The sequence below is a fragment of the Dermacentor andersoni genome, chromosome 9 (assembly GCF_023375885.2).
Source record: "Dermacentor andersoni chromosome 9, qqDerAnde1_hic_scaffold, whole genome shotgun sequence".
NCBI lineage: Eukaryota > Metazoa > Arthropoda > Arachnida > Ixodida > Ixodidae > Dermacentor > Dermacentor andersoni.
The window spans coordinates 763,501-785,621 of record NC_092822.1 but is presented as its reverse complement, the minus strand read 5'-3'; the positions used below and the strand labels follow the sequence as shown (position 1 = coordinate 785,621).

Sequence of the window (22,121 nt, the reverse complement as noted above, 5' to 3'; positions counted from 1 at the left end):
CTACCATGTGCCCCATAGTTTCAATATATAAGAACGTCTAATTTCAGACGCAAGAACCCTTTGCTGTCCGGTTTCCCGGACTTCTTCCCATGACCGCAGGTCCGAAATGGCATTAATCAAAGCCACCACCGCTGCCGTTTTTATTACCTGGCCACCTCGAACCGGCACTCTCGCACGTAGATCCGCTGGCATCACTGCGGCAACGCTAGGCTTCTATTTCCTGGGTATACTTTGTGGCGCAAAATACATTTCTGGAAAAGGGACAGAAGAAAGGGAGACAGTGAAGGTGAGCTTCACTGTCTCCTTTTCTTCTGTCCCTTTTCCAGAAATGTATTTTGCGCCACAAAGTATACCTAGGAAATCTAAGCACCAACTTGCCCAAGAAGAAGTCCTTTTGGAACGCTAGGCTTAGCTGCTTTGACTTGCCGTTGGGTGCCGCGTTTTTCATTGAAAGAATTCGCCGCTGTCAGTAATGGCACCGTCTCCGCCTCTGTAATCCTCGCGATTGGCTTCGAAGCTTAGAAAGCATGGCGCGTTGCATAACGCCGGTTCCCGAAAGGCAACTTCGCCTCAGCACAGCAATGTTACGCAATGAAGCATACGTGAAGTATTGCGGTGAAGCTTAACCAGCGTGGAAAGGGACAATTGTCACGAGACGCAGTACGTATTCCATAATTATACATGCGTGCAACCGCCATCTCCTGTCACAGTAAGAGCACCGATATGCCTAATAAGTGTAGTGCCGATGTGCCTAACAAGTGTACTGGCAGGCCTTCAGAGCTTTTTTGGACGTGCCTGTGAGGATTTGAGCCCTTAAGGGCAGTAAAAGACATGCATTTAATTTTTTGGACTGCCAGATTTGATTTTTCGGACGTTTTTGTGGTCCCTAGGGAGTACGAAAAATTGGACGTTGATTGTACAACTGACCAAGAAGATGCTTCAAATGGTCCGTGGGGCAAACGCGCAGCAGAACGACGATAACAATGACCGTCACATTGAGGAATGATCGAGAAAGGAACTGTGCCGCTGCTTCTTTGAAGGAGCTTGAGCTCAAAAAGCGAAGTGTTGGCTGGCAAAAAGATGCAGGTGACCCTCATCCGGACCAAAATAAACTCTTGAAAGCAGTGAAACACAATACGGAGACATTGCTTGGGCTAAAAGTATGTGAGGACAGTTGAGGTTGACTTTCCAACTGCTGAGAAAATCTCACTTGTGGAAAAGTTCGGGCCTAATACCAACTATCACTTGATAGAAATAGCTCATTTTTAAAAAATATTTGCTTCTGTATGCATCTTTTATTCGTATTTGAAAATGTTCAACTCGATTTACAATGGACTTTATCATTCTTCTTTTTCGAAGATATTTTATTTGCTGTGCATTTTAGTATCCCCTACCTTCAGTTTTCTATTTTGAATCAAATAAACACTACTCCTTACTATTCAAACTGAACTGAGTTTTTTTTTTTTTTTTTTTAATTTCACTTGAGAGTGACAGCATCGGGTGACGTGGTGTCAGCCTGTCTTGACATAAAATAAAGTTCTGTGTCGCTCAGGGACAACCTGTAAAACTCAAGGAAATTAAAATGTCAACTTGGTAGACACCCTGGTATGGCATCACCACTATTTCTTCATGTGTGCTTGGACCGCAAGGCTCTCTTCCGGATAATAGACAGCTTTAGTTTAGTGTGCGCTATGCATTATAGTATAGAACACACTAAGCAGAGCATGTTTTTTACAGTTTTAGCGGGCCTGCGAGATCTTCGGATCTCAGGGGCCCTATGCCGTCATTGTGGCTATTTCCTGACTAGCGATAGGTGGCACTGACATCTCGAATGTTTCTTTCGTTAGGCTTCGACTCGTTCGAAATGAGAAGCGATCTCAAGAACACCACAAGGTTATCCATAATACTCTGTCTTCGAAGCGGCCTGAGACCATGCGAAAGCCATTTACGCAGTCATTTGCTACGAACGAAGTGCATTTTACAAAAGCAACGCCAAATTCAATTCGAAGCAGGCAGCCGGGACCACCGCCATGTTTCACACAAACTCTGCAAACCACGCAAAGACGCTGACACTAAAACTGAGAAATAGCGTGCGTACGCTGTACGCTATGGGTCGGTTAGCGTTCTGCGCATGCACAGTGACGACCCGCTATTTTATAGCGTACGCTAAACTAGAACTGTCTAATGGTGCCCTAGTTCCGATTTCCTTGAGCAATGATTGTGCCAAAGATACTAATACATGGAAAGGATAACTTGCCACTGTGAGCCTGCATGTTTGCTCCCAAAACCTGTCAGCAATGCTATGATGGCACAATTTTTGTAACGCGTTTTTGTAGCTATGGCTCGCTTTACCACTTTCGAATGGGCAAATGCGAATGGCAAAAGAGGCTTATTTGCACGCAGTTTGTATTGCCAACGACTTGAGCCCAGACCTACTTTTAAGTGAAGAAACCTAATTGATCCACCGTCTGGCTCTTCACTTGTGATCACCAATAGCTGTAGACACTCTCTGAAAATTCTTTCTAGGTGTGTCAACGGCGACTGAATCTTGTTTTCAGCATTTTCCACTAAAGCTAAGTAATCGTCAACAAACCTGAACACACAAGCAACCCGTGAATTCATGAGGCGCTCCTCCAGGGTTCTGTCAATAGAGAGTTTTAGTATAGCGTAAAATCCTTGCGTTAGCGTTAGCGTGCGACGCAACGCTAACGCAATGAAAGACTGCACTGCGCGGCAGAAGGTAGTGTTTTAGAATAGCGAAACGAAGAAAAGCGTTAACGTTAACGCAAACAAATACAGCGCCATCTAGATGTACTGGAAAGTACTGGAAAGCCAAATCCACACGAAATGTCGAGCTTATCCAATGCCGAATCCGCAAGTGTGTCCCTCAGTCAAGCTTATCGAAAGCCACAGTCGCTGCGTTAATTACGCATGTAGGTGTTCGGTTTGAGCATTGTTTTGTCGAGAGTCCCGAAACACACCGATTAATCTTGGCATGCCGCGATCGAGTGTTCTGTGGGACCCATATTACATGTCCTTTTTAAGTTGGGATGACATAGACGCCCTCATGCTTCGGGAATGAGACCGACCGCGCAGGTTATACGTGTCGTCAAGATCCACTCAACGTCGAAGCTATACCGGAGGGGACGTGTCGCCGGCAATTTCGCCTCCAGAAAGCGGATTTCCCACTTCTTTCCAATTTTTTGCAACGGATGCCCACCTTGACGTCCATCCGAATGGGTTCAAGGTGAAAACCTCCTTCACGAGGTTCATATCGTCGTCGTTGGCAAAACGCACACGCATTGTGACCACAGCACCGACCACACCACTGTGTTTTGCCGCGGAAAACATGACATGCATCGGCTTCACATACGGCTTTACGCCAAGCGAACGAGCGAAATACACTTGGGCGCCATCTCGAGGCGGATACAGCAAACATGAGCAAACATTAGCAAACCCTCTAGTTAAGCCTACTGCCCGGCTAATCGACGACGTATATCGCAAACAACGCCCATTTGTCACCTGTGCGCCGCTGCCGAAGCATCATCACACTAATATAAGGCGAACACGAGCATTAGTGGGGACGGATAGAGCCTAGCAGTGCAGGCAGACAACTCGATAGATCCGAAGCGGGCTGCTCTCACTTCGACTGGCACCGCCATCTTGCCGTACGCAAGGCTCCCCTTGCGTGCGTTAGCGTTCAACGCTAAATCCTGAAAATAGCGTACGTACGTAAGAGCTCCAGCAGCGTTTACGTATAGCGCATGCGCAGTGTGGTGCACACAACGCTAACGCTAACTCTTTGCGTTTGCTGCTTTACGCTATACTAAAACTGTCTAATGTTGGCTAGGAACAAGTAGCTCAGAATTGGTGCGATAGACAGGTGGATGGCCCTGCTTGTAAAGGTTTTTTTTTTTTTTTTTTTTTTTTTTTGTCGCTTTCCTTTTTTGGATATCTTCCTGTATTTGTTCCACTGACAAGGGAATAAAACTGTAGTTACAGTTTTACAAAGAGTAAGCGCTCTGTGGGGTGCGCTTCTCTTCTGTGTTTCTTGTCAACATGTTGTGCAATCCAACCTCTAATATGCTACACCAACATGCCCAGTCTTCAACCTTGGTAATGCACTGTCATGTCTATTTATACAGGAAACTGATGTACCTCAGGGAGGCGTACTCAGCTGCATGCTCTTCATCGTTAAGATGAACACACTCCGTGCCTCATTACCACTGCCTATTTTTTATTCTGTCTAGGTGGACGACATACAAATAGGTATCAAGTCTTGTAATCTTGCAGTGTGCGAGAGACAGGTACAGCAGGGTTTAAACAAGGTGTCCAAGTAGGCAGACAAAAATGGATTTAAAATCAGCCCCCACAAAAGTTGTTGCATTCTTTTTACAAAAAGAAGAAAGGCCCAGGTTCCAGATTCTTTTGTAGAACTCTGTGGACAACAAATACCTGTCAACAAAGAGTAAAAATTTATAGGAATTATATTTGACTCCAGGCTTACTTTCATTCCACGCCTAAAATATATTAAAAGAAAATGTCTAAAAACAATGAACTTACTGAAAATTCTATCCCACACAACATGGGGTAGCGACAAGAAATGTTCAATGAATCTTCACAAGAGCCCAATTCAGTCACGATTGGACTATGGTGCCATCATGCTGCCCTGACCACGCTAGAGATGCTAGATCCAGTCCACCATCTAGGTATCCATTTAGCCACTGGCGCTTTCAGAACAAGCCCTGCTGAAAGTTTATGCGTAGAATCAAAGGAGTGGTCACTCCATTTGCAGAGAACATATATCAGCTATATATGCTTCACCTATTTTCTCAAAGTGCACTCTAATCAGCAACATCTGTGTTCTGCAACCATTAACGACTTGATGTGTGCAACGCTCTTTCGTAATCTACCCTCTATGAGACTACCTTTCTCACTGCATGTGAGAGAACTTAGCGAAGAAATAGATGTAGGTTTTTTACCAACTGCGAAAACCAGGAATTCTCAGGGATTTTGAATAGTCTGGAAATACTCAGGGAAAACGCAGGGAATTTGTGCTTCTATCAGGGAAATTTAGCTGTAACTTTATTGAAAGGGAACGGAAGTCGCGCTAATACTCACTTCGAGTAACAGAGAGGGATCATAACGAATCGTCTTTGACGCCCTGTTGTCAGCTGGAGGAGTTGCCAATGTACAGTCAACGACAGATTTTCCAGACGCCCGATTTTTGGGACATGCACCACATAATTCAGATGCCTTCATAGCACCACCACGTACCCCATAGAGTCAATGTATAGAAACGTCAGAAATTTCAAACAATAAGTCGTTAGCATCCTTACGGGGGGATTATCCCAACTTGGGAGTGTAAAGTGCTTGTACGCACAATCTAGGTATCCATCTAGGTATCCGCTTCTTGAATCCACAACAGCCACAGAGACTGTCTCGAGTCAGGCTCAGGGCGAATGAGCCACCCATCAGTGCTGCCCCAGGGGGCACACAGTTGTTTGCACTGTCTACTTTTGTACTCTGTGAATTTTTTTCATGTGCGATCTATGTGTGCAAGGCTGCATCTCATCGTCTTCCCAAGACAGGTACTGAAACTCTGCAGAACTGGAGTGCAATTGTGTTCATTTTCAGTTTTCATGTTGTGCATTCTTCTAAAAATGGTGAAGCCAAAGATGTCATTTTCTATTGTGTAAAGATGTCAGCACTAAACACGTGTGTTACAGTGCTAACATGTGTTCTTCTGTGACTCATGACTTACTTTTGTTGTGAGGAGAGCGAGTAGCGCATTTTCCTTTCAAGGGAGAGGTGATGTGGTATCCTGTGTTGGCTTCTGGTTTCGGTTTTGGGTCGTTTAAGTTGCCTCCTGTTTCCCCTCGCAGAAATAAAAATTCATTCTTTGTCTGGTCCCCGACTGAAGCAGTCCGGCTCTTTCTTGTGGCGCTGCGCGCCCCGGTCGTTTAGGCCTCATGCCGTAGAACCTCCGTCCGGCCGCCCCGTCAAAGCTACAACAAATATGCTTGCAGACAAAATCACTTCTGCCTTCTGCTGCTGCCCCGGCCACAGATCTGAAGCCTTTCCTACGAAACAAACTGCAAAGCCACTGGAAATGCTTGTGGGATGCCGAAACGAGCAATAAGCTTCACATGATTAAGCCAAAGTAATGTTTCTGGCCCTCAATTATGAAATCACAAAGAGCAGATGGCCTATTCTGTCGTCTAAGAATAGGACACACATATGGTACTCACAATTTTCTATTGACTGGCAGTGAACCTCCAAACAGGTGGTAAATGGGGTGAGAGGCTTACTGTCCTCCACATCCTCATGGAGTGTCGGGAAGCCAAAAGAGAGAGAAGGAAACATTTTCCTCTAGCATACCGCTATTGTGTCCCTCTCCATCCCGTTGTGTTTCTTTGTGAGGAACTGCTCTTTAACACCAAAGCTGTCCTAGATTTCTTGAATGTTAATAGCCCAACAGTGTTGTAGTGCATCCTTTCTCCAGAGGATGCTGCTGTGACAGTAGTCTTTGTATAGCACACGCCTGCAGGTCCTTGCACTTGCAATTGCACAAGGCAGTAGTGCTTTTTGGAAATTGTTTTCCTCTGACAAATTTTAGTACATCGTAATTCTGTCACAATGTATCTTTCGTGTCCTCGGCACACTTCATAGCCATTACCATAATTTTATTATATGTAGGTTTTACGCACTTTACAGCGACGGTCTTTTAGGCCCCTTTATAGCCCCGTTGCATTCATTGCTCATAATTCACCGCTTCACTTCGAACTCATTACCACTGGCCTGGAGCTCTTTGGTCTTATTGACCCTTGTGCCACAAAACACTATATTCATCATCAGTTTTATTATGAATATATTTACGCACTTCACAGCCAATATTTTTTAGGTCTCTATACAGCCATGTTTCATCGACATACCAATATTCATAATTAATTTACCCTATGCCAGTCTATTACCATAGCCCTGGCGCTCTTTGCCCACATCTGGCCCTTGTGCCAATTAACTCCAATAATCATCGAGCATCATCTTGCTGGAAAACCATCAATACCAGGATCAATGATCCACCCTTGAGCAGCGACATTGTAAAATAGCCTGTGACTGTGCAACAGGTTTAGTATGCCACAACTCCTTGCACGAGGTTCCAAGATTCAGACAAATCATCTGAGGCTTTAGTGTAGAAGAGGTGCCTGAAAACTGGGCTTGTGTCCTCGAAAACAGTAGACACTGCTGCAGTATTGGCTGTACTTTAGTTCATCGAGGGCACAGGTGGCATCAAAAGCAGTTTTTGAGAAGCTGAAGCTGGAATCTGGAGAAACGACAAAAAAGCATGTTGAACAAATGAATAAGACAGGCATTTCACGTACGCAGATAACGGCTCTCTCAACAGCTCTAAAACTGTTGTCGTGGCACGCACGTGCAAGGACACGTGGCACTATTTTTATTTTGCGTGATACGAGTAAAGCTTGAAAAAAATAATTATGCAGAACAGAAATTACAAAGAAAATGACTGAGTGAGATGATTTAGGAGGCAAGAAAAGATTTCCCATTGGAAATCACGCCCTCCATGCAAAAATGAAGCCTTGTTTAATTAATATTGGCTAATTACCCAAGTAATTAATGCAAAAAAATATTCTGATTGTGGGAGAGGCTGAATGCCAGTGCTTTCATAATCATATATTGTGCCAGTGTTTTTTGACAGTTTGGTGAACATTAGCAGGGTATGCGTGCTGTAAAGCCTGTGCAAGTGCTGAAACACAGAACAATTAATTCCATTACCCCGGTTACCAAAAGTTGATCCACATTCTTATAGTATTTTCTCCCAAACATTGATAGACTACATCACCATAAAAACCTTTAATCTGATTGTGATACATGACTGCCTAAATGCAACAAAATTAATGACACTTGAGCTGGGTTTAGCACCGTGCGATGTCCTATCATTTGAGGCTGAGCAGTGGATAACGGGTAATCATCATGTCGCCTTCAGGTGGAGTGGCCACTGAACGTGGTGATCACCCAGGCTTGTCTGCTGCGCTACAACAAGATATTCCGCTTCCTCCTCAGCTTGAGGCGAGCCTTATGGGCGCTTTCAGATATCTGGAGCCGTCTCAAGCCATCTGGTGAGCCGCTGTCGTCTGTCTCTGCTAAACATGAAAGAATGTACTGATGTGTTCAGTTTAGAATGTTGATGCATGTCTGCTGGCCCCTTTTAATTTCACCAAAAAAAGAAATATTTTGCTGTCCAAGTCCCCTCAACCACAAAACCAATCTTAGTTTTGCGAAAAACATTTTGCCTTCAGGAAAAAAAAATTCAAAACTCAACACTGAGCCGGAACCAGTTTCTTGTGAATTGCTCAAAGAGGGGATTCCTATGAGATCGGAGAAAAAATGTGTTGTAGCTGTGGGTCTGAAAAGTTTTGGTGACATACTATGAACAGCATGCGTTAATAAAGTGTTGTTACCTTGCAGTTTTGGTGCTTGTGGTGAAAGACAACAATGGAAGCTACACATACGGCACGACGTGGGCAATAAGAGAGCTCGACGGTCATGTAGAAGAAGGGAAAGAATCGAAACACACTAGCGTACGGGCAGCTGCGACCACAGAGGCCGTTAGAATGATCCGAGTGAGGTTTGTGGAACAAGTCCTGAGAGAGCTATGTGGGTGTACTACTGGGCATCTTCGTGACGGATCGTGAGCCAAGATACTGCCCACGTCATGTGCCTGGCCGGTTCCTGTGCTCTTGAAGTTAATGTTCTACCAGTTATCCTGAGCCATCACCCAAGCAGCTCGTCATTGCATCTCCGCCACCACTGACCTGGTTGATCTCCAAGCTGCCTCTACCACAAACATTGTGCTTTGGTCAACGAAGATTGCTACCAAATGTGAGCGAACTGAGCTGGGCCATATGCCACGATGGATCCCGCGCGTCAGTGGGTGAGTGACTAGAACTCTGCGATATGCCGTGTCGCAAGAGTTCACGCGTTAATAGATAATCTTAATCTGTGTTCGGGAACCTTGTTTGTATCTGTGTAAGAGTGCAGTTGTAATTATATGTCCGCCTGTTCTACCTGTCCGATTATAGCCTTTGATTCTTTCCTCACCACATGTGAACAAAGTGACGCTTTCAAAGGTGTTATGAGAGTTTAGTCCTGTTGTGGACGACAAATAATGTAGAGTAATAACGTGGACAGTCATGTTTGTTTGAAGGCAATAATTGGACGAGTAGAACAGGCGGACATACATGTACAATTTCACTCTTACACAGATAGGAATAAGATTCCCTAACACAGATTAAGATCATCTTTTAACGTGCGAAGTCCTGTGACACGGCATACTGCACAGTTCCAGTCACTTGTCCACTAACGCACTAGATCCGAGCGTCATGGCATACGGTCGACCTTCATTTACTGAAACACGACATTTGTAGTGAAGGCAGCTTAAAGATCAACCACGTCGGCAGTGGCAGTTATGCAATGACAAGCCGCTTGGATGGTGGCTCAAGATAACTGGTAGTACAGGAACTCCAAGAGCACAAGAACAGGCCAGGCACAGGACACGGGCAGGACATTGGCTTGATAGCTTGAGAACCATCATGAGGCTGCCCAGCGGTACACTCGGGTAGCCTTCTCGGGATTTGTTTCACGAACCTCGCTCAGCTTGTTCTATCAGTCTTCATGGTCGCAGCTGGCTGACCCTCATGCTCTCTTGTTGTCTGCGTCGTGCCACATGTGTAGCTGCTGTCATCGTGTTTCACCACAGTGCTGTTATCATAAGAAAAGAATCGTATATATGGCACATAGTTCAATAGTGCTCAACTTCTAGATTTCTTTTGCTCCGCATGTACTATAAAAGTCGCAATTTTCATAATTTCCCAAAGCGCTGCCACATATTTGGTTAGCAAGTGCACTAAATGTAATTTCCAAGAGTGACATCCAAGGCTAACCAAAAATGCTTAATAAGTAAGGGCATGTCTATAAAAATGCACTATTTTGAAAATCAATTTAAAAGAGAGCCATCTTCGATCTTCTTTAAGCTCTCCAGAATTAAAGCCAGGCATGTGACCTAACTCACTCTGTAGAACACGTTGCATTATTTTTGTGAGATCGGAGATATAAAGCCAGAAAAGTGGCCAAATTGACATTAACGTTCTAAATATGGAAATGAGTGGGCGTGTAGCTATAGTTGCCAGGGTCATTATTTTTAGGCCCTAAATGGGCTCTGTTGTAGTCAGGAAACGACGAATTGACAGAAAGAAAGAGAGTTGATTTTTAAGCTGACACTTTAATTTTTCCATGATAATGAATTCTAGACAGTTTCACCTACAGGGACCCCGCCCGTGTTGTCTTTATGTGTCTTCCTACTGTGTGTGTTAAATTGCGGCAAAAAACATGTCTTTTAGCAAGCACCAACTAAGCCAACAAGCAGTTCTCTTGCGACCCTGAAATGATTTTGATGCTCTTGTACAAACATACTTAGTCGTTAGGGTAGGTGCTTCTGATCATTAAGCGACACACTTAAGCGCTCCGCGTAAAGCATGTTATTTATTATAAGGTCTTAAAAGTGAGCATCGCTACCGATCGCAGTGGCACCACTCCCCTACACTCAAACACTTCCAGCAGACAAATGTCGTCTGCTTGTGTTACAGTGTCCTCCATGTTGGTGCGAGCTGCGTGGTCAGTGTTGGTCTCAAGCTTTCTTTTCGAGAGCACCATGAATCACCCTTATTACATTGTGGGCTGCAGATCTAGCTGTGGGAGGTGGTGCGAAGAGGTAGCCACCATAGCCACGGCTTATTTAGGCCAGCCAGCTATGGTTCCACAGTATCTCTGCAGCAGCTGATGCCACGGCGGCTCAGGTTGAGTGCCAACGTGTTCTAGATGGAACATAGTTATAGCGGCACATTTTGAGGACAGGACACAGAAAGAATGCACACAGGACAGTCGCCGAACTTCAACTGAGCATTACTGCTCAGAGCAAGTTCCAACCAACTAGTCCATCTAAGTCTGTTAACCAACGTGGTCTATTCTCGTGCTACATGCACGTGAGGCATCTTTTTCATCAACGGCTCTGGAGGCGATAGTCGGGCCACTACAGGGCCCCCCTTATAGTGCGAAGCACGTTTGAAATATGTGCAAAAGGCATGCATATAGAAAGAAGAGAAACTGCAAGCCTATACACATGAGTTGCAATTCGTAGCATCCTTCAGAAGTCCAAGTAAAGTCCGTGTTCAGGCCGTTGAGGGGAACAATGCAGAAAACGATGTCACCGAACGGTGGCAGTGGTGGAGAACTGGGAGTCTTGCTGTGCTTTGTAGTCCTTGCTGATTCATGCAGTATCACCATTTCAGCTGCGGTACAATTGTACAGGGCAGCATATTGTGATGACCAGCAAGACCTTGGTCTCGAGATGGTGTGGTCAATTTGGCCGCTGCTCGTTTGGTGCTTGATTTGCCGGTGCTTTCATCAGAAAGGTAAGTAAAGCAGATGCTCTTGTTGTTGGCAGTGTCGGGTTCACAATCCGAGAGAGATGTACCAGGCAGCACTGGCAGTATAAGTTTTCAGAAAGACTCTGCAACAGTGATGCCGTAGTGCAAAATCACGACCTGCCACAGGTGCTCGTAGATGCTCGGGCCTGGTAGAAGTCGGAACTCCAAAAGAAGACCATCTGGCAGCTCGGGATTTGCGTGGGGATAGCGCAAGTGCTGGTCACTCACAATATAGAAGTGTTACTCGAGCTGAAGATACCGGATGGTATAGCTGCTCTTGCAAAACTTCGGTAGGCCATGCATCCACGGAAGGTGCGAGCACAGAACATCGTAAGGGTCGCCTGCTGCTGCTTGTGGTGAAATCTCAAACGCCGACAGCATCAAGGCTGTGGTGGTACCTGAAGGCGTCGCAAAGGTCCTGCTTGTGGCATCATCGTGCCTGCGAGAGGGAAATTTGTGCCTAAGGGAGTTGGTGGGAGAGCCTCTGAATCTGTGATGAGTGAGGTGGCCTCGAATGAAAAGCGGTTAGCTTGTGGAAACGTCTAAGGAAGGAGATTGGCGGGCCATAGAATAGCTAAAAGCGCTTGCATTTGGCCCAATGAATTCCTTGGAAAGAGTCGTTGCACAGCTGCCTTTGAGATGCAGAAGAGACTCGCGGACCGAGTAGAGGTTTGATGCTGGGGCTAGCGCCGTTGACGATCAGCACGAGTGGACACAGGCGACATGGGACAACAAGACGCAGAATGACACGATGGTTCAAATGGCAAGAGCTGTCGTGATCAAGCGCTTGAGGTGGTGTAGTGAGCAAAGACAACTGCCCACAAGTCCTCTTAAAAGACTGGGCCTGGAGGTGACACCTAGAGCCTGGAATGCAGCCAGAGCCTGGAACCTTGTTGATATGGAAGTGGCTGTCCAGCTGGATGGACCAGATGTCCGGCATGCCAATGCAGAATTCCCGGAGACCGTACAACTGCGGGATATCTGCCGGATCACATGAGACCACGTCACTCTCACCTTGATAGAGTCGGTGCGTTTATGCTGGCATGGCTGGGCTTAGTCATCCAGTGTCACCAATTTGTAGGAGGCAGTGTGAAGACATAGCCACGGCTTATTTAAGCAAGTCAGCCATGGTGCTGCGGGATCTCTGGAGCAGCCGATACCGCAGCTGCTCAGGTACAGCGCCAGCGTGTTTTATTCTCGTGCTGCATGCACATGAGCAGTCTTCTTCATCACCAGCTGTGGAAGCAATAGTCGTGCCGCTACATAGCGAACAGTGACATGTCAAGGTGCAACATCACGTCTCTTTGCAAGGCAACGTGTGAGTGGAGTGGCTGCAGCGCATCAGGCTGTCGGTACCCAGTCGGCACCAGCATCTACACATTTGCAGCCATCACTTCACATCGAAGGATTACTACAGTTGAAACTCGATTTAACGAAGTGATGACCACACTAGAATTATTTCGTTAAATCGAGAAGTCAGGAAAATCGAGTAAGGGATTTTTCGGTCCTTCAAAATCTAAAACTGTAACATAGTGACACCCAAAAGGTACCACGGCGTTGCATTTACTGTTAACCCATGCATGCACGTGTAAAGCGCTTGCACGGGCAGCCCAACTACTGTGACCCCTAGTGCCATTTTGTATGTAAAAACGCTAGCGACTGCAGAGTCCGTTGTTTCGTGCATGGGCACAGCGTGCAGCTTCGTCAAAATAAAGCTAAGGACGTGACTAAGGCGCCTAATTGTTTTAATGCGATAGAGAGCGCACGCTCGAAGAAAAACCCATCTGCGTCAAAATTCGAAAGAAATCAGAGCTTTCTTCACTCATTTATTTCTGGAAAAGCTTTGTTAAATCGAATTTAATGCAAACTAGTTTCGTTAATTCGAGTTGATGACAACATTGAACCTTATGAGTGCTTGCCAGGGAATGGAAATTTCTTTATTAAATCAGGTTTAATGCAAGCTAGTTTTGTTAATTTGAGTTGATAACATTGAACCTTATGGGTACTTGCCGGGGAATGGAAATTTCTTCGTTAGATGGGAAGCTTTGTAAAATCGCGTTTCGTTAGATTGAGTTTTTACTGTACCAGTACAATAAGGTTTGGCATTTTAAGGGATGAGCAGACACGCAAACGTTAACGACATGAATGAGCCACCTTGTAGCACAGAGCTCAACCAAACAGAGAACCAATACAGCAGTAAACAAGTGTATTCTTCTTTGCAGCTGGTGTGAGTTTTTGGCTGGAGCATAATTATGAACACATTGTCTTTTTAAATGTTTAAAATGTTTTACACTTGGTTACAGCAATATTGGCTCTGTGTTTGGCTGGGTAAGTTCTGCGCCACAAGGTGGCTGGACTGTGCTGGCCAATCAGGCCGCCCACGTATGTCTACGCTAAAGTTCCTTCAGCACAGTGGTATTAGTATGGAGGGACTTTACTTTATGCCTCCGCCCATCCACAAAAACGCCCAGCTTGGCTGTGGTTACTGGAATACCGGACATGCTCTGTGCTGCAACAGAATGCTTGCAATGCATGCTGCTTGTATAGCTCTCTGGGGATTGACTGCCACACGGCTAGCAGTGAGATTGGAGAGGCTTTGCACACTGGCTTCAAGACAACCGGAAGTAGACGACATGATTTTGCATCACGATGCAGAGCCAGTGAAGGTGGAACTTAGCCCCAATCACTCGGCGAACGAGTTGAGGAGAAAGAGCATAACTAGGGAGGAAGGCAAAATGTAATCTTCCACAGATCTCTTGATATCAAATGCTTCACTTAAATTGGGGCACTAATTTTTTGCTGTAGCTGTGGCCTACATGTCTACAAAATTTGTCCAAACCGTTTTGGGGACCCTTTAAAAAAACCAATACTGAAGTGTGGAAGTGTAACTGTCACACTTTCAGCAAATGCCTATGAGTGATATGCTGTTTGCACCTCACCATTGTCTGAATTTCAAGTGGGCATCCTTATCAAGCCACATGTTCTTCGCTGTGGGCTCGCACACTTGCCTTGTTTGGGCTCAGTGTATGGACTTGTTGCACTTGCTTAAAAGTATTGATCGTCTTGCTCATGGTCATGGTTAATACACTGTAACCACATTTATGCATCACTGACAGCATCTTAAATTTATCTATTTATTCATTTATTTATTACCTAAATTCTGCGTTACAGTAGAGAGGTTACAACAACAGCAACAACCATGTGAAACAGTGTGCTGCATCGAAATGGTTCAGATCTGAATTAACAAAGTATCCATGGAACATAATGCACATAGTCTGGGTATTACAGACTATAGTATGTGTGTTATGAAATGGGGGTGAAAAAAGAGACACGGCTCATCGCTCTTGCCCAAGGCCACAACAAAGCGGCTGCAGTGAGCAGACAAGCAAGGTCCATCATAGAGAAAAGGAAGGTGAAAAGAATAAGTGGGGAGTGCAGCTCGGCGCAGGGTCTAAGCTTGATGCTGGCATAATTGCTCACTACACTGGTGAAAGGCAAGTGCACACGATGCAATGCCACTGCCGATGCTGCTCTTTTGCCTAGGCAACCCACATGCAGCAAGGCAATAGGTACTGATGTGAAATTAGGCCCCAACAATCACAGATGCATGCACAGTCATATCACATGCCAAGTTTGGCGGAAGTCATGTGAAGGTGTATGTATGCCTGGTAGTGAAACTCCCACAGAACATACATACACTACCATACATCCTGCAATGGTGGCTTGTGGAGGCACCGCAGTGCCATCTACATTTTGTGGGGCCAACTTCTTGATGGGAAAAAAAAATCAATGTTTGCCATTCGAGGCTCATTGTACTAAGTCTTACACTCCTCCAGTTTACATAACAACACAGAGCAACAGTACACAGAGCAACAGTACAAGGGAAGCATAAGCAAGTGAAAGTATTCACCACAACTTCCTGTCACAACCCAACATGAATAGCCTAACTGATCCATCTTTATTTCTAGCCCTCGTTGTATAATGGCATACAATAACGCCAGTGAGGTTTGAGAGTTTTTCATTAATTCTGAGCAGTGCGTTTGCCCAGATTTTGAACTAGTGCCACATGCATGTGTCCTTAGTGACAACACACATCTGTTATTTCGCTGTCAAGATAAAAAGAACACTATGTTACAATAATCCACAGAAACCACACTTCACACCATGCATGCCACCTGTAGTTTTCGCTGGTACTGAACACAGCTAAAACACAATACAGTCTAGCCCGGTTATAACGAAGTCGGCGGGAATCGGAAATCACTTCGCTATATCCGCTATTTCGTAATATGTGGACTATGAAAAAAAATGCAAACATGGGCATACCGATTTATTGCCGCTGAAAGAAGTTGTCCAGCGTCCCCTGAACACGTTTCGCGAGTGCGGACTTCAGGATTGCGGCTTCCATACCATCCAACTGCGAACCAAAGATCTGGTCGAACTCCGGACTCCCGAGGTACATCCGTAGCGTGTCAACAGCTGCGATGGCCGCAGTGGAGGTGACCGGCTTAGGCGCACAACTAGCATCGTCGCCTAAGCTGTCGGAGGCGCTGTCGGCCAAGGTCTCTTCCATGACACTCCCGGCAACTTCTTCAGTCGTGAAGTCCTCGCTGGCAACAAGGTCATCGTCGGCGAAAACGAAGTCCATGTGGCTTAGACCAGCAGGCACAAGGTTCAAGTCGCTAGCGGAATCCCAAAGCTGCTCCAAGCAGGCCGTCGCGGCGGCAGCATCAGCGGTTGCAGCGACGTCAATCGCGGTAGCTTCGTCCCCAGCAGGCGCCGCCTTCGCGCTGCTGCTTCGGGAGAAGCCGGCTTTCTCGAAGCAGTGGGCGATGGTCAGGTGCTTCATATCCCTCCAGGCTCCGCTTGCGAAGAAAATCGCCTTTACCAAAGGCACCTTCATGCCGGCCACGTTGTCGGCAGTGTAAACATCAATCAGGAGGCGCTCGATCACTCGGCGCCGGTAGTGGACCGTGACGCCGTTCAAGGACGGCGCAACACGAGACTGGCGTGCCATGCGAGCAGACGATGCCACGAAAGGACGCCGTCAGCCGAATTTTGCTCTTATTTTCGCGGAAAAAATCGCCTCAAGGACGCAAAAATGTGTTGATTGACAGATTATTTTTCGGTTGGTATTAAATCTCTTCGTTATATCCGCTGACGCGCTCTTATTTACTTCGTTAAAACCGGACCCAAAATGCATCGAAAATGCAAAAAATGGGAATGGGAAATTCAAATCCCTTCGTTATAACCACTATTTCGCTATAAGTGGCTTCGTTATAACCGGGCTAGACTGTATTTAGTGAAAAGGCAGTAAAAAAATTAAGCTACTGATCAAATCTTATAATGTTGATATATATGTATTGTCATTACTTTTTATGGCTATGCATAAGAGAGTTCTGATGACATTCCGGTGTTAAAATGGTAATACTATCTCGGGATTTATCATCATGCATCACCGTGAGCAAACTGCAGAAAGCATGCAAAGTTTCATACCCATAATTATTCGTGAATGAAAGCAAACAGCCTATGACTTCACATTTTCCTATTTAATAACATTGTCTGATCTTTTACAAATGTTTCCATTATTGACGTAATAGATGCGTAATTTTCATCAACTGGTGTTGAGATGTAGCAGCATTGCTATCGCATGAACTGCTTTTCGGCCTTGCTTTTGCGAGCAATATGGATAAACTTTGGTCACGTGTCATTTTCTGCCCTTGTTTATGGGGGAAAATAACTACGGTTGGGCATTGGTTGCTCTCTCTGGCATCATATGTCCTTGGTTGGTGTGACACAAATTGCATAGGTGTGCTCAGCTCTGAGTGCGAAATGGCAGTTAGGGAGGAAGAGTATTAACGCGACAGCGTTAAGGAGCTCGTGTCGCAGAAAACCGGTGTCATCGGCGTCAGCGGCGTTGGCCGTGAGCGATAAATCCCACAAGGCACTTCATAAATGAAAAACTTCTTGCAAGATGGGCTGGTGGGAATCGAACCAGGGTCTCCGGAGTGTGAGACGGAGACGCTACCACTCGGCCACGAGTTCTTTCCTTCAAAACGAGACCAAATCGCCTCTAGTGAATGCGGTGTTGCCTTAGAAACGTGCCGTAGAAAGTTTATACTGCGGTGTATATTGGTAATTATGACCATGTAACTTACAGAAGTCGCAGTTTCACGAGTAGCGAAGTATGTTTCCGCTAAATTTCTTCTGCGCTCTGCGCACACGCAGAGCCATCTTGTGGCAAACACAGAAGACCCCCTCCTCGCAATGTACGGCGCTGCCCCGACACGTGGCGCGCCACTCGCCCCATTACCGCATCCGCCTTTATGGCGTGTCGGGGCCTGGCTATCCCTGCCGATCGCGACGTTTGGCTGGCGTAGCGCATTTGAGTAGGCGTTGCGAACGGGGTGCGATAACGCTATCGCGTTCCACTCTTGAAGGCGAAGCTTAAGCGTCCTCCAATTTTAATTGTCCGGCAATAATTTGGTGGAAGTCGTGTGTCATTTTCTCATTTGTGAGGCATATAGCAGAAGTTGCTAAGGGTGCTAGTTGCCTTGATCGGTATTGCATAAAGTGCGAAGGTGCGCCTCACTAGGAGTGATGGGAGGGTGGCAGGGACTTGCAGGGGATTGCATGACCCGAGGTTGCCACAAGACATGTGACAAGCTTTATTCGCATTGTTAATCCAAAGTTGCCATGGCCACAGAATTCTGTTTTCACTAGCTGGGGATGTTGTAGCTACGCACAAAGTTATGAGAACCTTTGGGTATGGATTTCTCTCTTCTATTTTTGCAATCAAGATTCAAGATATGCATAGTCCAGCGCAAATACGTTTTCATGATGAGGTGGAAAACATGTGGAGTTAGTACTTGAAGTATCAGAGCTTGAGTTAACGAGAGTTTACTGCAATTGCATTAGGAGCACATACATATAGGCTTTGTATATGTCATATTTGCTGGACTATAAATCACACCTTTCTATAGGTTGCACACCACACTTTTTGTGCATTTGAGAAAAAAATTGTATATAAATTGTACCAGTGTATAGGAAGCATCTATTTTCACTCAATCAGCATGATAAAATGTGATTATGGGTGCTTGTACATTAATCGAAAAATGCCATCGTTATCCATTTCAGGAAAATTAATTTCTGTAAACATAATTCCTACATGCTGCAATTTTAAACAGAAGAAAAATTGTGCACATTCCTGCACTGTGGGAATCAATCTTATGTGAAGCATTTTACAGGTAGCTGACTATTTAGCATTGTTTGAGGTTTTGCAAAGCATTACCGAGTGGATGTGTAAATCGAGTGTTATATATGTGACACGAGCGTGCGTGTGTATGACGATGGCAGCAAGACAACTATGTTGGCGATGATCACATGATGGCAATGGCATGACTTCTGCTGCGTTCATTGAATCATATTTATACATGGCAACTGTTGCATTGTGTATAAATAATTAACAGGCGTAAGCAAGAGAGACAATGTTTGCGACCTGATCTGCGAGTGAGTGTTATACAATCGTACATACCATGTCTATGTCCTTTAGTCTATGTTTTGTGACAATGCCGTTTGTACTCCAATGAATAAATGCTAAAATGTGGTCAACCTGGGTCAGTGATGAAGGTAGTACCTTTAAACCGCGACATAACAAAGTCGATAAAATCGGCAATTTCCTTCATTAATCAAAATTATGTATTGAAATTCCACCCTTTATGCCAATAAGTACAGTTTCCAGTCAATTTTTCTTACATGGAAAGGGGCCACAGAATTTTCCGAATTATCGGACAATCAAAGAAAGCAGACTTGAATGAGAAAACAATTCATTTTGATAAATTTGAAAGTCAGCGACGAATGATACTGTTTCATGCCACATACGTTGTCCATATCTGCACGTCGGTGGTATGAATTAAGCGAAGCCAGCCGCACGTTCGCCTGAACTCTGCCCCCGCCGCTGATAGTGTTGCCCGCACTGGGACAATGTTATCACGAAAAGCGCTGGCAGTGGGGAGCGAATGCTTTGTCTTTCTCTCACTCCAACGAGTCACCGAAACTTGAGATTACACAACCTCCAATACTAAATGCATGGGAAGACAGCTTACATGGTGCCACACCTTCTTGTCATGCCCACTCTTTACACTTGGAGCAGATTACCTCTAAAGCAGGGTGCGCGGCTGTGTATGCACTCAGCCGCGCTTACAGCCATGTGCAGCCACAGACGAGACGTGCTGTCTCTTGGCCGGCGGCCAAAAGTATAATAAAGGTGGCAATGGTCAAAACGTGATGTTGAAAGCTTGCTTGAATACACTAGCTTCTGAAGCTTCTTCGTTACTTGAGTCGCCGCTGGTTGGTTCGGAACTTGAGCTACATGAATCATCACTCCCCATAAGCAGTAAAAGCGCAAGTTGATTATGCGAAGCACCACTCATTTCTTCCAATAGACTGCGATTTGCATTCACGAGCGTACACACCACAGCGGTATGTTGGCTGTGGGTGGACTGACACCAAGCGACTTCCTCTAGACTCCGTCAACTTTTGTGGAATCAAGAGCACTGCTCTGTGTAGTGGATCTAGCAGCGGAGCTGCTCCCAATCCACCAATTAAAGATACAGGAGGCACTCTCAGTCTCCCAATGGAATAGACTTTCACTGCAAGGAGCAAGAAAACCACTACCGGAAGTGCTCCAAATCTGCCATTGGAATCACCATTACACTCACACCTAAAGCACACAGTGTGCTGGGCACGATAGCATCTCATCGCACTTGGATTTTATACAGAATGTGATGCTGCTCCACTTTGGCGGTCGATGTTGTAGCACGGCGCATGATTTGAGAGATGCGGCTGTAAGCAGCCGCTTGTAATTCAATCATTTGACCGTCTGCGTCCGTAGAAAATTCCATCTATTGTCTTGGCATTCCTTTGTGGCGGCAGTGAAATTTCATTATATTGAAATCGCATACAAACACACTTTGTTATATTGAGTTTCTAAATACATAATGTTCTGTGGACAAGAGGTTATGAAAAGTTAGATACTTCATTATATCGGGAATATTGTTATATTAAGTTCATCATGTCAAGATTTAACTGTACAACGTCGCATATACGTAGTGTTAGCTGCTACAATGAAAGTAATGCGGAAAGTGGGCCGATACCAAATGCAGTGCAGACTAACACACCACCCCACAGTGCGATCTGTAATAAAAGATGAGAAAGGGGCACAGGAAGGGGCACAGAAAGTGGCGCAGCAAGAAAGTAGAGAGAAAAGAAATGGAGTCTGGGCTCATCACGTGAATGTGACGTGGACCCTCAGCTCCAGTGTGGGAGAAGACAGGGAAAGAATACCGCTTGCAGATGCTAGTTGAGGCAAAGGGGCAGAGCGTCTCTGTTGACAGCGACGTTCACCTCCTGCCAGCATGGCAACAGGGCAGTTCAGTTTTTTCTCTTTCTTCCAGTAATGAACATATTGGAAAAATTAATTCATTAAAGTGCTGCCTTGATGGTGCCTTATCCCAGGTATAACCATCTATTGGTTATAATGACTGTATTTCAGTGCATTTTCGACCCTGCCTATCGAAACTTCTTTTAGGCTTTTAGGTATAAGGAAATATTTCTTAAATCACTGTACTGTTACAATGAACACTTCGAATCCGGTCGTGGTAAAGAGAGGGCGCATGCAACGTACCAAAGCACAGAGGCACAACCAAACTGTGATAATGATACGGCTTTTGAGATGAGCGAGCATCTACCACGCATGGATTTTAGAAGCCACAAAGAAGATCACTTGCTTTCAAGGCAAGGCATACGGCATGGTGCAGAATGTGCATTGGCGCTCCTATTTCAACAATTTGGAACAACCATCCATGTACTTCCACTATGGGAACAATGGCTGCTCAAGCGTTGCTATCGTTAGTGTCGATATTCACACTACCCGAGTTGGTTAGAGCACTGCACCACGAGCCGCCTCCATGCAACGCTGCAAAAGGTCACTGGTTACTATCAGGAGATCCATTATCAGGAGATTGTGGTTTGGCAAAGCTTCGTTTACGAATTGCCGATTGTTGATAATAGTTCGCAATGGCATTGTACCTTCCGAACATCGAATTTTTTTCTCCTAAAGCAACATAGGTAACGTAACTTTACAACCCTTGTGTGACTGACAGGCAGTCGTAATGCCAAGACAGGTGATCTGAACTGGGCACCATTTTGAAAGATCTCTATGACGCCTCATTTCGTTCTTTAGATGGACATTTCTAGGAGAAATTTGTAGCTAGGTGCGGCAATGCACCAGGACCAAAAATGGCACTGAAAATCTGGTTTTCAGACCAAACTGCTTCTGAATTGTAACTGCTGATGCCAGCTTCAGTGCCATTCATAATTGAACATTTTTAAGCGTGAGTCCATATATAATGAACTACTGATATGACAACTACTTTTTGCGGTACTATCAAGTTTTTTATTGATTGATTGATTGATTGAAAACATCTTTATTTGCAGGATATTAGTAGAACTTGTGGGTGGACCGCCTAGTCTGGTAGCCCACTGGTTACTGCTGCTGCGCTGGCCCTCCCCACCAGCCAGTGTTGACGGTCAGGATTGCTGAGCAGACTAGCCTCCCAC

At 45.3% G+C, this 22,121-nt stretch overlaps 1 protein-coding gene across 5 annotated transcripts in view; it reads left to right on the top strand.

Annotated features, from left to right (window-relative positions):
* The window catches only part of Grip163 (gamma-tubulin complex component 6), a 478,650-nt gene that overhangs the window by 416,650 nt on the left and 39,879 nt on the right, over positions 1 to 22,121 (top strand). For 3 of the 5 annotated variants that reach the window (XM_072284402.1, XM_050174613.3, XM_055068413.2), the window contains one exon: positions 8,006 to 8,138. In XM_072284402.1, the coding sequence (XP_072140503.1) occupies positions 8,006 to 8,138 (133 nt within the window). Of the gene's footprint in view, positions 1 to 8,005; positions 8,139 to 11,366; positions 11,490 to 22,121 lie in introns of those variants that run through there. The other 2 variants (XM_055068412.2, XM_055068414.2) reach the window with 2 other exon arrangements.